General features: G+C 35.2%; 2 protein-coding genes across 10 annotated transcripts in view; one reads left to right on the top strand and one right to left on the bottom strand.

The window, feature by feature from the left end:
- The window catches only part of LOC410573 (nephrin), a 61,758-nt gene extending 53,229 nt beyond the window's left edge, over positions 1 to 8,529 (top strand). For 8 of the 9 annotated variants that reach the window (XM_394052.7, XM_006563689.3, XM_016916833.2 and 5 more), the window contains 10 exons: positions 373 to 579; positions 1,620 to 1,771; positions 2,469 to 2,613; positions 2,765 to 2,895; positions 4,830 to 4,989; positions 5,069 to 5,368; positions 5,429 to 5,728; positions 6,349 to 6,573; positions 6,784 to 6,962; positions 7,063 to 8,529. In XM_394052.7, coding sequence (XP_394052.4) covers positions 373 to 579; positions 1,620 to 1,771; positions 2,469 to 2,613; positions 2,765 to 2,895; positions 4,830 to 4,989; positions 5,069 to 5,368; positions 5,429 to 5,728; positions 6,349 to 6,573; positions 6,784 to 6,962; positions 7,063 to 7,419 — 2,156 coding nt within the window. In that variant the 3' untranslated portion in view covers positions 7,420 to 8,529. The remainder of the gene's footprint in view (positions 1 to 372; positions 580 to 1,619; positions 1,772 to 2,468; positions 2,614 to 2,764; positions 2,896 to 4,829; positions 4,990 to 5,068; positions 5,369 to 5,428; positions 5,729 to 6,348; positions 6,574 to 6,783; positions 6,963 to 7,062) is intronic. The other variant, XM_026445416.1, reaches the window with a different exon arrangement.
- A 3,212-nt stretch (positions 8,530 to 11,741) lies between these two features.
- On the bottom strand, positions 11,742 to 14,326 carry LOC100576194 (forkhead box protein J1). Its single transcript, XM_003250262.4, has 4 exons — positions 14,110 to 14,326; positions 13,112 to 13,399; positions 12,569 to 12,747; positions 11,742 to 12,441 (listed from the first exon to the last, which is right to left on the bottom strand). The coding sequence occupies exons 2-4, from the start codon at positions 13,356 to 13,358 to the stop codon at positions 12,016 to 12,018; spliced, it is 852 nt and encodes a 283-aa protein (XP_003250310.2). The 5' UTR covers positions 13,359 to 13,399; positions 14,110 to 14,326; the 3' UTR covers positions 11,742 to 12,015.
- Between the last annotated feature and the right edge of the window lie 3,259 nt (positions 14,327 to 17,585).

The following is a 17,585-nucleotide window of genomic DNA, read 5'->3' as shown; positions in this document are numbered from 1 at the left end:
CGAGTTTCACGTAAGGTTTCGTCTAAAGCGAATGGACAGATACAATAATCGTTGCGGAAATGTACGCGACAACGCGAAGAAATTGATCGAATTACGATTATCGAACGCGTTTATAGATACGTGTATGTAACGTTACCCCTTTTATCTCCGATTACATCCACTTACGAAGCACCGTAAACGATATATATATGTATCTTTTATATTAAGTATCTGGAACGGTATCAATTTCATCTTGAAATTATCCAATCAGAATTACAAATCGAGTCGTTTCGCGTTCGCGTGTATATAACGCGCGTGAATTAAAAAGTATAAGCCGCGATCGTTTCAAACGTTTCATTTCTATATATTTCACGTACGTACGTTGTTTTTCAGGTCGGCCAGAACCGAAAGTAAAATGGTGGCGTGGAGAAATGCTTCTCGACTCGACCGACGAGCCGGGAGAATTCCCATCCCTTCGTAGAAACACTTTAATAGTAAAACAACTTTCAAGGGCTGATCTTCACGCTGTATTTATTTGCCAAGCATCCAACAACAATATCAGTCAACCTGTTTCAGCGTCCGTTACCATTGAAATGCATCGTAAGTTCAGTTCTAATATTTGATTCACTTCGTCCACGAGTGATATCGTTGAAACCACGTTAATAACGCTTCGAGTTGAACGATCGTACGATCAAAAAAACATTGCACATTGCGAAAATGGATTTTTTTAATCGAGTTTAAAAATTTAAATTTTAAAAATAAGACGAGAAGAAAGGAATCGAATACGTTCTTACGTGTAGGCATAAAAGAATATTGCTCTACCCTATCGAGCAAATTTCGAAATAATTACCGTGTTAAGAAGTATTTGGAACACTTTTCAAGCGTGCGCAAATTTTTAGAAAATATTTACATCATCAATACCCGATATTATCGATGTGTAATCGGTAAAATTAACTCTTTGATACGAAATACAGTGTAATCATTGATTAATCGAAATAACAAATATATTTATGACACCACGTTCTTGTCCACAAGCCAAAATTAAATCGCTCGTAATTTGAAAAATAACCGATATTTTCATATTTGTCGTCTAGAATTCGATTCTCGAAAGGTGTCCCACTTGTTTCTTAACACCCCGTGTACCTGAAAGCGTACACACACACACACACACACACACACACACACACACACACACACACACACACACACACACACACACACACACACACACACACACACACCACACACACACACACACACACACACACACACACACACACACACACACACACACACACACACACACACACACACACACACACACAGAGAGAGAGAGAGAGAGAGAGAGAGAGGAGAGAGAGAGAGAGAGAGAGAGAGAGAGAGAGAGAGAGAGACAGACAGACAGACAGACAGACAGACAGACAGACAGACAGACAGACAGACAGACAGACAGACAGACAGACAGAGAGAGAGAGAGAGAGAGAGAGAGAGAGAGAGAGAGAGAGAGAGAGAGAGAGAGAGAGAGAGAGAGCGAATAAAATATTCGTTCCTCGCGTCATTCGAGTACTTTTTTGTTTCTGTCAACGATTGGACGATCAACGTTAAAATGACTTTCGGATTATGTGTTTCTTATTTTTCAGTGAAGCCAATGTCCGTAACGATATTGAGCAACGATACACCACTTAGCGCTGGCCGAAAGTACGATATAAATTGTATAACCGTTGGATCGAGGCCACCGGCCAAGTTATCTTGGTACATGAATGGAAAGAAATTGAATAATCACACGGAGAAGGTACGTTGTTTTTTTCTTTTTTTATTAAAAGAGATGAGTATGATTTCATCTCTTCATGTAAAATGATAAAAACCAAGCCCGTTCTAAGGCCCGTTTTAATATAAAGTTCAAAGCTACTCGTCGAAATATATATACTGGGTTAAAAAAATATGGTGGGACACCTTTGGGGGATTGATGCAACGAAACGGAAACAAAAATCGATGCTCGAAAATACATGGGATGAGATTTGTTCGTCAAATCAGGGATAATTTAATTTTTCGAGAAGGCAACGGGAGTGAACAAACGTTGATTTTTACGTGGAATTGTCGCATATTGATTACGAGACGCGAGAGAAAATTGTACAATTGTATCGAAAAAGAAGAAAATTCGATCGTAGAAATGAACGGTGCGATTGTTAAATTTTTAAGCGCACAATTAATCGTCCGTTGTCTGGAATTACGTTTACTTCACTACGCGTATTATCATATTTCATTCGAGATCGAGAAAAGCTACCTTTGAAGCATCCCTTATTAGTCTATCCAAATAGTTCAAGTTTAATTTAAATAATTACAAGTTAACGTAAGCTAACGTAACGCTTCTCGGAGGTGTAATTAATAGCCTCTCTCTTTTAAACTAATAGTCTCTCGTTATCCGAAAGTGTATTCCAGTAAGTAACTTTTAAAACTTGATATTTATTTATTTTTGTTTTTTTTTAAAGGTGTCTCAAGATGGAAACACGACCAGTTCCACGTTAATCCTGAAACCAACTTTATCCGATCACGATAAAATGATAACTTGTCGAGCGGAAAACTCTAAGATTCAACGAAGTATAATGGAAGATACGTGGAAATTAAACGTATTTTGTAAGTAAACTTTCTTTTTTCTCTCTCTTTTAATCCGTTAACAAATGCGTCGCACGATCTACAAAAATTATTTAAAACAATACAAAAAGAATATAGATAATTGATTCGTTCGTTGTTAATCCGTTTAATTTTATCTATTATTTCTTTCCAGTCGTTCCAATTTTACATCTCAAGCTAGGATCGAATATGAATCCGGACGACATCGAAGAAGGCGATGACGTGTATTTCGAATGCAAGGTCCATGCAAATCCTAATGCTTACAAGGTCATATGGAAACATAACGTAAGCGATATATATATATAATTCACCTTACCGAGTTGTGAAAACGGCAAACAAAGTAGAGCGATTTATAATTTGATCAAGAAAATTGATATCACGATATATATATATATCGAAAATAATATATCAAGTTTGCAACGATCATACATACATACATCTTGTACAGAAATGTTTTCGCGTGCGTGTTTTTTCCTCGTTAAATTCCCTGAACGCTGCTGTGTTGCATCTTTTTTTTCGTATTAATTTCCAACAAAATCCCATCCATATTAATGATATTAGCTTCGTTTTACAAGCTTTTTCGAAATGGAACGAATGAGACAAGAGACAAACACACACATCTCTGAAACGACGATACAATCGCTGTGTACGATCGAGATTGTTTTATAAGCAATTTGACCTTGCATTAGGAACGACTGTACGCCAGCAGGGAATGTTCCATACCGTATCGCAATGTCGTGTTGCGTGACGAGAGAACTGTTGACAAAAAAACTTTCAAGGGTACGTCCCCGCCACGAACGATCACTTTCTGTGTTTTCGAACGCACATGTGTGTCCACTTTACACGCCGCTCGGCCGTGTACATCGATATCGCATCGATAAACGTAATATAAAAATGAAACAAACTTCATTCTATTATTATCCGGAATTTTCACGCAGAAAATTATGTAAGAAATTCGAAATCAACGATGGGTGCGCGATCATCCATTCGCTTAAATACTTTCTTCTTTCTGCTTTCTAGAGTTATCTCTTTTCTTTTTTTTTTTTTTTTTTTTTTAGATTAACTTTCTGCATTCGCGCGTTTCGCTTCTCTTCCGCTTTAACCCTCCAGCTGCGGATGTTTTTTTCTTTCTCTCTCTCTCTCTCTCTCTTTCTTCAATTTCGCTTTCGTTTCGAACGAGACGAACGAACGAACGAACGAACGAACGAACGAACGATCGAACGAACGATAGAAAAATTGGAAGACGATTTTCCACGATTGATCCACGGCTGGAGGGTCTGATTGGCCTCATACTCCTCTCAACAGGCTTTCTCTTTTTTTTCCACGAATTCATGATGACCCTGTGTCTGTTAAGGTTTTTTCGTCAACCACGTGCAGACTTTCTCCATCCCTAACGGCGTTTCCAGAACACGGCATGCGATTCCGCTTGCGATTATTCGAATAACATTTGAATGCGACTTGGGTCCGCGGCGCGACCATGAAGCGATTACAGAAATGCCTTGCTAACGACCGAATGCTGAGATCGAGACCTGAGATCTGGCACGTTAGAAACCGAGACTTCTACGCACCACCGATATTCTGCTTGGCTCCTAAATAGATAGGAGGATAAGGTGAGATAGCGTTATTCGAAACCCAATCTTACTCTTTTCCGTTATGAATACAGTTGGAGATGGCCGAGTAAGTCGCCAGTTCGAACGTGAGAGAAAAACGTAAAGCTGCGTCTACGTCTGATAAGCGTATCGATAAAGACACGCTTTCGTCGATATCGATACGCGGCGGGATGACAAGGATAGGACGAGCGACGCGATTCGTAGACGCAACTCGACTCGAGTTAGCAAGGAATTAATTCTTTGTTTTCGGTTCGTTCCTTCGGCTTGTTGCGCGAATGGGTTGAAGAGAAGGGAAAAAGAGAAAAATTAATCGAGATTCAACGATTAACGTCCGTAACACACACACACACACACATTTACGACACTGTGATACGATGATAAATGCAAAAACTTTCCCTGGTGCCGCTCGATCGATCGTACGATCGAAGCAAGATTTGCGTGCGGGTGTTCCTGGTACAAAATTAAGTCGCTTATAACGTATTATTTATAACCGCGATACGCACGAAAATTCACAAGTTTTAAATTGTATAGAATTTTTCTTTTATTTTTTTTTTTTTTATATCGATGTGAATTGAATCGATACACATCGTGTATATATTGTTGTTGCAGGGAAACGTTATTCAGAACAATGCGAAAAACGGTGTGATAGTGCAGGAGTACAGCTTGGCTCTGAGGAAAGTGAATCGTTCTCAAGCAGGCAATTACACTTGTATCGCTAGCAACGTCGAGGGAGACGGTTACAGCAATACCGTCGAACTTAAAATTATGTGTAAGTATCACCTCTACAGTGAAATTTAATTCTTTAGCCTCTACGATTAAAAAAAAAAAAAATCTCCAATTTCGTTCAGACAAACCTATATGCTTGCCGGATCAAAAACGGATTTACGGCGTAGCGCGTCACGAAGACGCCCGGATAAGTTGCAACGTTGAGGCGTATCCACCGCCGGACAGTTTTCGTTGGACGTTCAACAACACGGAAGAAATGGTGGACGTGTCCGAGTCGAAGTACAAGAACTCGACGCGCCGTAGTCAGAGCATCCTTGTTTATCGGCCGATGACGGAGATGGATTATGGTACGGTCTCGTGTTGGGCGAGCAACACCGCCGGCCAACAGAACAACGCATGCGTGTTTCACATCATTCCGGCCGGTACGTTACGCGACGACACCGTGTTCCGTGGCAGAAAAGTATAACGCGACGATTTTGCAGGAAAACCCGAGTCTCTGTACAATTGTACGTTGTCCAATCAAACGACCGAGTCTCTCTCGGTGGAGTGTTGCGTCGGTTTCGACGGTGGCCAACCGCAACACTTCCTTCTCGAGGTGTTCGATCAGCAAACGGGAATATTGCAAGCAAATATCACGTCGAAAAGGAACGCCGCTTTCACCGTTCGCGATTTAGAGGCTGGAAAAGTTCTCAATATGGTTTTGTACGCTGTAAATGCGAAAGGAAGGAGCGAGCCGACCTCGTTGGAAGGATTCACGTTAAAGGTCGCTGAGAAACAGACTGGTGAGTAATAATAATGAATAACGATTCGTCGCGTCTCGTGTTCCTCGTCACGTATTCTTTCTCTCTCTCTTTTTCTCTCGAAAATCCTGGTTCTATCGTCGATTTTTTTAAATTTGTTTCGCCGAATCTGAACACGATCCCAACGTCTAGGGCAGGGTTTGTCAGTCGTAGCCCTACTGATGAGTCTGGCTGACAATCCCGAGACGAAACGTGTTTTTCGTGCACCATCGTATCTCGAGTGAACGGTTAGCGATTAAGAGCAAGAGAAACCTAGCGTTCTGAGAGAACCCGTGTTCCCCGGGATCCGGACGTGACGCGACGAATTGATGACAACGAGACGTCGAGAGGAAATTCTCTCTCCTTCCTCGTCGTCTCTCTTCTGCCAACGAATGCGAATTTACGACAAATTTCTTTAACGAATTTCGACAATTTTCCGTCAACGTCTAGGGCAGGGGTTGTCAGTCGTAGCCCTACTGATGAGTCTGGCTGGCAATCCCGAGACGAAACGTACGTGTTCGCTTCTCTCGTCCCCAATTTCTCCATATTTTTTCCCCTTCGAGTGTCGCTTTATGCGCGATCGCATTTATACGAATTGATGTGACGTTTTGGTTTGATTACAGGTATACCGGTACCGTTTGAGATCACTCCGTTATTAGGAGGGCTGATCGGTGTAGTGACCGCGTTACTTTTCGTTACCATAGCTACTCTGGTAGCTATGAAGATAAGAAACGAGAGGAGGGCTCAGAGGCCGAGCGATCTACCGTTAAAGAAGAGTGCCGTTCCTAGTTCCGAGGATTTGTACGATACCGACGACAGAAATCCGGACGTCGTCCCCATAAACAAAGGTATTAAATCGATCAAAAAAAATTATAACTAAGAATCGATGAAAATAAATAATATATCCATTCCAATTACGGATTAATTTTTCGTTTCGAGGTGGTGGAATCGATGGAATGGATGATTAGAGACTTGCAAGAGATACATATATTTATAGATATAAATATGAATGGCACGCTTAAATCATAATGATAATAACAATGATTCGTATTTAAAAGGTGGTGTTAAATTTAAAGGTTCGGATTATCAATTGACTGGATCGATATCCGGCACTCCGTTGGCTACGCAGAGCACGCCAGATAGACTGCCATCGACTTCGCTCTCTATACAACAAGTGACTCATCTGCAAGGATTATCACCGTATTCGCAAGAGTACAACAATTATCCAACATTGTCGGTAAGTTACGCTTTAAAAAAGATTTAAAAACTATTTAAATAACTCGAGAAATAAGCGTTTCTCTTTTCTTTTTTTTTTCTTTCTTTCTTCTTTCTTTCAGTTATCGAACGAGGTAACGTACGCCGAACTGTGCCTGTCACGGCCAACGGCATTGTCGACTTTGGCAACCGACACCAAGTTGACGGGTATCGTAAGCGGAATCGGGAGTTTAAGCACCCTGGAGGGTTACGGAAAACCGTGCACCAGAGAAACGACGATTTACGCTTGTATAGATCACAATACGAGGCCGTTAAAAGGCGATCCCTCGCCGCCTTCTCTGCCGTTCACATTGGCGCCACTATCGACGAGAAGTACGTTCCAAGACTGTAACGTTTCGACCATGAGTGGCAAACATCCGACCAGAGAGGTTGTTACCGTTCGTACACCTTTGATATCGACCCAAGAGAGTTGCGTATAGGGATGCGATTCCGACGCGCTAAATATCAACGAGTACTACGTTTGATCGTGTGATCAATCTGCGCGTCTAGTTACGAAATTTATGGTTATTTCTTTAACCATTTGTCCTACCACGATGAAAATCTACCACGCACACGTACACGGATATACAGACGGATACATACATCATACATCACATACGTACATACATACATGCGTACTCGTGTATATATGCTATTTAATACCTATAGGATAAGCGTGTAAAGTAGTTAATAAAATCAATGTCAAGTGGACTGATCAATCGTTAATTGTCGAATATTAATTGTGAAACAAAGTAGAGAATAAATACGAAGGAACAATGAATCGTCTTAATCGTATTTAATGATAAGAGCGTGATATTATTGTTAATCCACAAATTGTTCAAGGATATTGATCGGTTACATTGAAATTTGTTCAATAAGACTGATTTGAAATTTGCGAGCGCTCCACTTATTCCACTAAAGAACTAAAAAAAAAAAACTGTTTTTTGCTGCTATTAAAAATGCGAGAAAAAGGAAAAAAGGAAAAGGAAGAAAAAGTGTCAAATAAGTTGCGGCCGCATGATTTCAGGATGATGTATTTAATAAACGAGTGATCGTTTCGTACGTACGTAAAATCTTTTTTCACGGTATTATTGTAAATTTTACATGCGCAAAAGTTGGAACGTAAGGAACGTGTCGTGATTTAGAAATTATTTTTCAACTTAATTGTGCGTGATATATTTTGAACTACGGAACGCGTAGATAATCCAACATCACAATCTTTTTTTCGATATCCCACAAACGCAAACACGATTGATAATATTCGTTTTGTTTCGAATGATTTTACTCGATAAAATTTCTCGTATGAAACTTTCTTAAAGGAGACTGTGATGTTGAGGTAAACGACCAGAGGATTAGGACCAGTTTAATTTTTCTCTCTTATATATTTGTTAATTAACAAATCGATTAGAACTAGTCTGTCGGTAATATCGGAGATGAGTAAAGTTTCTTCTTTATTTCTTATAGAGAACATAGGAATTCCAAGTTGTTCGGTCTAACAAATGTGTAAATATTTTATACCTAATAAAACTTTCTTCCCCATTTTTTGATAACTTGATGATTTCGTAAATATCTATTCCTTCCATGATACAATTATAATCCACAGTTTTTTTTTTAATAATTTTGTCTTCTTTCTTGCATTTTAACTATAAATTGTAGAATCATAGAATCAAATTCTATCTCTCTCGTTTTTCCATTTAAAATTGTAAAACTTTTTACTCTTGAAAAACTTACTTTCGGATTTTTCTACTTTATTGATATTAAAATTATGATATGAAATTTTTATCTCCACGTTCTGATTTTATCCGTTCTCCCCGCATGCAAAAAGCGTAATAACAGAATAAAATATCAGGATTCCGTCGATACAGATAATGCAGGTAATGCGTGTACTCGATACAAAAATTATTATTCATATTCGTTCTTATTGTTATTTTTTCTCCCCTCGAAAATACATTGCATTAACCTCATAAATAAATATTGCGTATCGAAACCAGTATTATGGGAATGTTTTTTTATTCGATGCAATATACTTAAGTGTATACATAATACAATTATCGATTAAATTCATTTTATAAAACTTAAAGTATTAAGTATCAAATTTGTATTATTTGAATTTATTTCTCGCGTGGAAAAACGAAGATGCCTGATTTATGTAAGATAAATTACACGTACCTTGGAGAAGTATCTCTATTTCGAACGTAGAAACTTAAAACGGGAAAAAAAATTTATTTACAAATAATATTATTAAAATATATTAAAATCCACGATATATATATATAATATATTATATTATGTATATTATATTATATATATATATATAAGTTATACAATGAAAGTTTCGCGTCTTCGTCGATAACTCGTTGTTTTTAATAAAACATCCACATATTCAAAGTATTTACTATTCTTTGGTGTATTCCTACATTTCACTTACAATCCATACAAAGTGATTCTTAATAGTTACGATCGTTTCGGTGCATAATTATTAAAATCACGTGCATATTTTTTTTTTTCTTATGAACACTATACTATAAATATACTTACTCGCTCAATCGATAATATCCTTTTCTTTCTTTCTAATAAATTAACGACAAAAAGAATGAGACGTCGATAAAGATACGAGACGTATTGTACAATTATCTTATAAAATATTGCAAACGATATCTGGACGGAAATTAACATCTAATCTACACGTTACGTAACAAATATATCAATTAATCGTTTTTACTTAAGTTGAAAAAAATTCATTTTTATATAAAAAAATCATCGCCGCTATGCGAGTGTAATGTATTTTTTGGAAAAGAAAAAAAAAAAGGATTCAATTTGTCAACGATTAATTCACATATTAGGCTTTTATGGCGACACACATACATATGTAAATATATATAATCTTGCACAATTACGAAAAAAATCATCATCTCGGAAAAGTATTACAAATTGCAAACAATTTTCCGACATCTTTTTTTTCTTTTCTTTTCTTTTCTCTCTTTTTTTTCCTTTTCACATAATTTATTGAAATCTATTCGTCGTTATTACATAATTTCTCGCTGTTTTATCGGTTTAACAAGTGTTTGTCTTTCGTTCGATTATTTCACTGTTTCATAATATTATTATCTTATTTCATCGATCGACGAAACATTGGTAAATAAATTGTCGGAGAGTGACGTTGAATCGTATTTTATTATTGTCTGCAACGTATGACAATTTCCCGGAAATAATATATCGAGAATTAAAATAATAATAATAATAACTTTTTTTTGCAGATAATACTTATAAGGCACTTTTTGTATTTTATTGTTTTAAAGCAGGAATACGAAATATACTCTCGCACGAATTAATCGAGTTGGCAAATGTACGATATCATAAATATTTATTTTTTTTTTTCTTTTTTTTTTCTTTTTTTTTTATTATTTCGAAGGCACACTGCAAATTACTGTGTCACAAATATATTATAATTACTCTTTTCAGTACACAGTATCATCAACTTATCGATTTATTAAAATTTTTGTCTATATTTATATATATATATATGTATACATATATAATATGTTCAGTCAAGCAAAAAATCATGTCTCCATATTAACAAATATTTCAACAGTAATAATTATTGCTGAATAAGTAAATATCATTTTTTTTTCTTTTTTTTAAATCAATTTCAAATAATTGAAACATTTTATGTACATTTCGATTCGATATCTTCTTTCAATTTTTCTTGCTCTCCTCTGAAATTTATTATCGATCAACGTGCAAATAGTTAATTTAAACGAATTGGAGAAAATGATAGGTCTCTTCATTTTTTCATATACTATTTTTTAAAAAAATCGCCATTGTTTTAATTGATTAACGCAATGTTAAAAGTCTAGGTATCGAATTAAATCGAAACTGAATTTTTATAAGTACTAAAATTTGATTATTTATCCAGAAAAAGGGCACTTCCGGTTTTCCTGTGTATTTAATGATTTAAATATACAAATATTTCGATTCACGATTTAACTGTAACGAATAAAATAATATTTCTAAAATAGATAGAATTTTTTACGACAAATAAATCGGATAGATAAATTTGACAATCGTTACGAAGATGAAAAGCCGAACAAAATTCGAAAAAAAAAAAAAAAAAATCTAACTCATTTTACCCAGAGCTAGAAAAAAATTATTAGGAAATTCGAAATTTTTGATTGATTATTCTCTACAACTCCAACGATCGATTAAAAAATAAACACGGAAAAATAAACACATTGGCCGAAAGATCGCGCAGCGATCGTTCGATTAAAACAACGGATTATTCCATTGCCTCTGTGCCCCTGCGTTCGCTGTATCATTTTTCCTACGCTGCACAGTAGCCAAGTTTTATTTCGGTCAGCCATCGATACGTCTCGCAACGACATTTACTTTGAACTTTAAACTAAACTTCTCCAGATGACGCATTAGAAATTAATTCTGACATTGGATTACAAATATTCATAAATCATTGAATACACAGATTCTTGTAAAGTTGGGTCCAGTTTTCTATATATTTTATATATATATATATATTTGAATTCGTTTCACATCGAGGAAAAGCTTTGGAAATCTACGCGCTCGGTCAATAAGTAAATTACCCTCCTTTCCTTCTGATATAATAGAAAAAAAAATTGTTTATCACTAACAAAAAACTCACATTCGAATTATTAATTCTCAAGAAATTAATTTATATTTATCTTTAAACAATTTTGCGTTCCGATATTATTTTAACCTTATATTCCGAGGTATAAAACGATGAGAATAATTTTTTTTTTTGTAGAATCTCGAATATCGAATCTTGGATTGATGCGATTGAAGTATTTTCTTTACATCGACAACGTTGCATCTATGTTGCAGCTATTTAAGAAAAAATTTTTCTACTTTTATTTTTACAGCGCGTTAAGTCAAGAAGGAATAACTTACTTATCGACCGAGCTGCGTACAATTTCGTTCCGGGTGAAGTCGAGGAAGTTGAACGTAAATAAACGAGTTTGAATTTGCGTAAATAGGAGAGAGGCTCGAGCCGGTGAAAACCGTTTTTACAGGGTGTCGAGAAGGGAGTCCAAGAGATCCAATTGATTCTCGTCCCAACCCGCGGTAGCGATTAGCAAACCGGTCAGATCATCCTCGCTTAAACTGACTTGCGTGGAGTCGGGAATTTCCGAGAGGCAATCCGGAATCGGGGGAGATACGCTACTGGGCGGAGTCTCGTACAAGGTGGAGGGACAATTGATCGACGGGGCACCATTGCTTTGTGCATCGTTCGTTACCATCGTTGTTTTCCCGGACGTTAATTTCTTCGACCCACGAATTCGTTGGGACATGCTTGCCCGCCGTTTCGATTTTCTACCTTCTTCCATCCTCTCCAAATCCAATTTCCAGAAACCGCCCTTCCCTGGCTCATCTTTCGAACGTGGTAACTTGACGAAACATTTGTTCAACGATAGATTGTGCCGGATTGAATTCTGCTCGAAATAAAAGGAACGATTAAGAGAGAAAAAAGAAAGGATCGATAAAAAGAAAAAGAAAAAGAAAAAAATTTCAAAGATGTCGCGTTACAAATAATAATAATAGGTAAATGTTTACACTCACCTGCCAAGCAGGATCGGCATATTTGTAAAATAAGAAATTTTCTCGAATCCATGCGTATATGTTTGAGAGAGACACTTTGTTATTGTTCGCACGCATCGCCAGGCAAATGATGGTGGCGTACGAAAATGGCGGTTTTGCGTCAGGATCAGTTCGATATTTGTCGGCATTTGCAGCTAGATCTAAACAAAAATCAACGAAACGTTCATTTACATGGCATATTTTTACACATGTACGAATTAAGAATAAATATATATATATTTTTAATCAAGAAAAAGAATAATAATCGAAAGAATATTAAATTGATATAAATGAATATATTTGATGTATATTTTGTACCAATCGTACGATATAACGAAGAAGTAAGACTTGAAATGTATTAATTATAATATTAAAAAGATATATAATATAATTGATACAGGATTAACTCAACATCGTTTAAAATTATTAGCTCAGCATTTAATCGCGTTCTAAACATTCTTTTAATGATCGAAAGAATCGAAAGTCGAATGAAAAAAAATGACTGGAACGGTGAAAATGGTTTACCTAATTCGGCCTTAATCAAGGGCGAGAGCTTTTTTCTGGGTTGCCGCGTCACCGGTGGTGGAGATGGAGAACAAGGAGGCGTTGGCAAACTAGAAGCACTCGTAATGTCGAGCGATTGTAACCACGAAAGACTGGTCAATTCCGCTTCGACATCGCAATCGTCATTACGCATATTTTCCTTCATACTCGGTGAGTCACGATTCATTCGTTTCTCAACATCGATCGATTCCCCCTTCATTTTCACCATTTTTCATCGCACGAAACTATCCAACGAACAATGCTGCGTATCTGGATAAAAACAAGGAAAATTATCACAGTTATCTTCAACCAATTATTACTTACAATTATCTTATCACGTATACGGGAAAAGGGCGTTCAAACGCGTGTCTGTTCGAATTAAAATTCATTCCTATATTTCATTTAATCGCGTGCATATATTTACCTGTATGATAACAGATAGATCAATGAAATGGATTATTTATATCGTTTTATAAATTTTCCAAAAATTAATTGATCTAATATTCGGAGTTTTATAAATTTTTCAAATTTCTAATCGTTGCTGTGTTTTATCATATTAGATATTTACGTTTTGTAATAAAGAATTCAATTAACAATCGCAGATATTAAAAGTATAGAACAAATGAATCTAATAACAGTGAAAAATCTGATACATTTGTAAGAAAATACTCTAATTATCGTACAATTAACGATATTTCGAGCAACTTTTCGAATTAATCATTTTTTCTATTCACGTGAATAACAATCATATAAATATTGACATTTTTCGTTCCATTAGAATGGAACGAAATTTTCTCTTTTTTCCCTCCTTTTAACGAATTCCATCGATGGAGGCAATTCTAGGCGCATGGAAATTCTACGTAATATCGCGACGAACAATTACGGTAAATCGATAATTGAAGGAAATTTAAACGAAATCGAGAGGAAGGTTCGGTTCGAAAAATCGTCGAACGAATCACAACACACGCACACGCACGCACCTCAAAACATTTTTCAATAATATCGTCACATCCGAAGAGAGCAGAGGGTCTCGGAGAGACGAGGTTCACTTTTGAGGCAGAGCGTTCAACGGTTGATAGAGAAGCTCGAAAATGGGAGCACGATTACATCACGTATGCACATTTTCATCGTCGGTGTGTAATAAAAAACATGTAAACCGCATGATCGTCCGAATGAAACTAGTGGCAAGGGGTAACGAAAGCTCTGATAATCCCCCCACTTTGAATCTACCTGGTTGCCGTAAACCATTGGCCGTGGTTTGTGTGCGTGACAGGTGTTGGACTCCCTCTTGCAGGTGGACCGTATGTACACGCTGCTCGAACCTGCGTGCAAACCTTTCCTTTTTTTTTTCTTTTCTTTTCTTTTTTTCTCCTCTTTCTCTAACGGAGAACAGAAATTCGCCCTCGATATTTACCTTCCAATTTTGTTTTTTTTTTTCTTTTTTTTTTTCAACTGACACGTTCGATCTTTCACATGTACGAAGGAGATACACGTAAAGAAAATCATTTTATTGTATATAATATAACGGTTCCTTTTTTTTTCCTTCTTCAGCGCGTTTCTTTAAATTCAATTCGAACTTTATTCGACGCGTTTTCGTACACATAAAAGTCGGTAGAAATTTGTTTTTTGTTTTGAGAGGGGAAAATTAAAATCAGAATTAAATGAATTTCGGAGTTAACGAATCAATTAAGATAATGAATATTTTAAGCGAGGAATTGTAGATGTGGATCCAATTTTTGTATTATTGGATAAAATTTTGAAACAATTTTTATGCACGAAAAAAGAGATAATATGTAATATTACGAAATATGCACGAGTGTATATCGTGTTACTACATTTTTCACTGTTCGAGTATATTTAATCGAAAATATGACAGCAGTGCAAACGAATAAAGGATCGTCCAAAAATTGTTTAATGTTAAATTGAAACATGGAAATATAGAATAACTATTTCTTTTTTCTTTCTTTCTTCTTTCTACCATTAGGAGCGAGTTCTAAAGGAAAAAGCTCAAATTCGTATTATTTTTGTGAAGTATTTTTAATCTAAATTTCGAGAAACTCGAGTAAGGAAAATATGTTAAAATTAATTTCGAGAATCGATATTCAATTGATACATTCATACATTTATTTCTTTTGAATCGCATTATGATTCATCGAAGGAATAATATTAATAAATTTTGGAAGTTTGCACGGAGAAAAAGGAAATGAAAATCAGGTGTTCGTACGGTTTATCGTCAATAGGGGTGGTCGCATAGCCTGAACATTCTGGTACAGGTACTTTCATTGATCGAATCAGAAAGGCAGTGACCGTCACTTGCGATATCCCGGCGTGAAAGAGAGGGGAAAGAAGCACGGCTATTCGACGACGTTCAGAATGGCGTGTAAAATTTCTGAAGCTTGCTTATTATTGGTCGATGTCCGTTAAGATCGTTAGAACGAAAATTTCATCGTAAATTTGCACGAGATCTTGAAACCATTTTACCCCCGGGGGTAGGATCATCGAGTGGGCGTTATCGAATCGTTGACCAACCCTCTAATCGGGGAAAAAAATTTTAAAATAAGCATCCATTAAGAAAGATCGAGTATTTCGTAACGTTGAATCAAACGGGCTTTGCATTTCGTAATTTATTTTTGTTTTTTTTTAAAAATTTGAAATATTCATAAAATATTACGGATTTGAAATATTATAAATGCAATGATCTTCGTACGAGTTTTGCGCTCCTGAAAACCTGAAAACAATATTTCTTAATTCTCTTTCAAGATCAGTAATACGTGTCAGAGTAATTTTTATAAGGATTATACATAGAACAATTACAATTTTCCCGATATTATTCTATTTCTGAGAAGTGGAATTCTATATTTCTATTTTTCTCTATGCTATTCCAATATTGCAAAATCCATCTCGACTTTTTATTTTTTCGAGACAATATACATACATAATTATTCTTTTCGGATATGAATTGAATTTTATCCGTTTCAGATGGACGAAAATGAAGGATGGAAAGTACGAGTTCGATAGATTGTTCGAGCAAAATATCCATACGTAGTCGTCTACGTAGTTGAAGTGGAAATATCTACATACACGATCAATAATCTCCTGGGAACATCCGTTCCCCTGCTGGCCTATCCAGCTGGTCACCCCTGCAATAATGGTAACACCAGCAGCACCAACAGTACCAGCACCAACAACAGTAGTAGCACCTGCTACCCTCCCCGTGCTGTGTGTCAGGTTGTGACTCACCATCACTTTCCGTTTCACCGCTATTATCATTATCATTACCGATTGTTGTTCAAAATTTTCCTTTTAAAATTGTCCGTACATTTTTACCATTTTTTTTTAATCGATATCCTCTTTCCTCAATTTCCTTTTCGTTTTCATTTGTTATATTAGAATATGATGTCATTACAAATATATATGTATGTATCAAAAATTGTAAGCAGAAACAATTAATATTAAGACAAAATGGAAATTTTATATACGTATAAGATTTAAATTAATTTTTTCTGTGATTAATATGTAATACATTCAAAATGTTTATATTATTTCTATCTAGGGATTAAAAAAATTGTTTAAATTTTGATAATATATTTTAACGTATAATCATTTTTTTAATAAAATAAAAAATTTAAATAAATTTTTTTAATAAATATATAGGTATGCGGTATATCTTACAAATATATATGTATGTATCAAAAATTAAAAGCAGAAACAATTAATGTAAGACAAAATGGAAATTTTATATACGTATAAGATTTAAATTAATTTTTTCTGTGATTAATATGTAATACATTCAAAATGTTTATATTATTTCTATCTAGGGATTAAAAAATTGTTTAAATTTTGATAAGAATATATTTTAACGTATAATCATTTTTTTAAAATAAATTTTTTTAATAAATATATAGGTATGCGACACATGTTACGAAAAGAGAAATTAATTTGGTATAATTTAGTAAAATAAATATTTTTTTAAATATTCAAAATATTTCTTTATAGAATTTTATATAAAATTTGTGTTAAAGAAAATAATTATTAAGATAACGTTTCTTTTTAAATAATTTGATTATTGAAATTAATTTATCAAATTGGAAATAAAAAGCGTTAAAAAGGTTAAAAATTTGAAAACTACCTATTATAAATATTAATTTGAAATAACTTAAATGAAAAACATTGCTTCTTTTGAAGAAGCAAGATCGATTTAAGATCGATAGATTTTAACATATTCCCTTAGGAAATGTTTATAGGTCATACACATAAGAGATGATGTGGACGTATTTCAGTGGCCAATTTAAAAGAATAGATATTACTTTGCCAAGTTTCAAATATAGACGCGAGTGTGAGTAGGTATAGATTTCAGGAGAATGATGGTGCTTTAATAAAATATTCAAGAGAATTGATTTCAACTACCACAGTGACAATAGCAAAGAACAAGAATAATGGTTATCAATAATATAAA

This window comes from Apis mellifera, linkage group LG15 (assembly GCF_003254395.2).
Source record: "Apis mellifera strain DH4 linkage group LG15, Amel_HAv3.1, whole genome shotgun sequence".
NCBI lineage: Eukaryota > Metazoa > Arthropoda > Insecta > Hymenoptera > Apidae > Apis > Apis mellifera.
The sequence above is the reverse complement of the archived record's forward strand: the minus strand, read 5'-3'. Positions and strand labels throughout refer to the sequence as shown.

Bases quoted from the DNA above. Each gene is read 5' to 3' on its own strand.
- LOC100576194 (XM_003250262.4), bottom strand. From the start codon at position 13,358: ATGGTGAAAATGAAGGGGGAATCGATCGATGTTGAGAAACGAATGAAT. The intron at 12,748-13,111 runs GTAAACCATTTT...ATTTTTGTTTAG, and splicing joins CTTGATTAAGGCCGAATTAG to ATCTAGCTGCAAATGCCGAC. The intron at 12,442-12,568 runs GTGAGTGTAAAC...TATTTCGAGCAG, and splicing joins ATGCCGATCCTGCTTGGCAG to AATTCAATCCGGCACAATCT.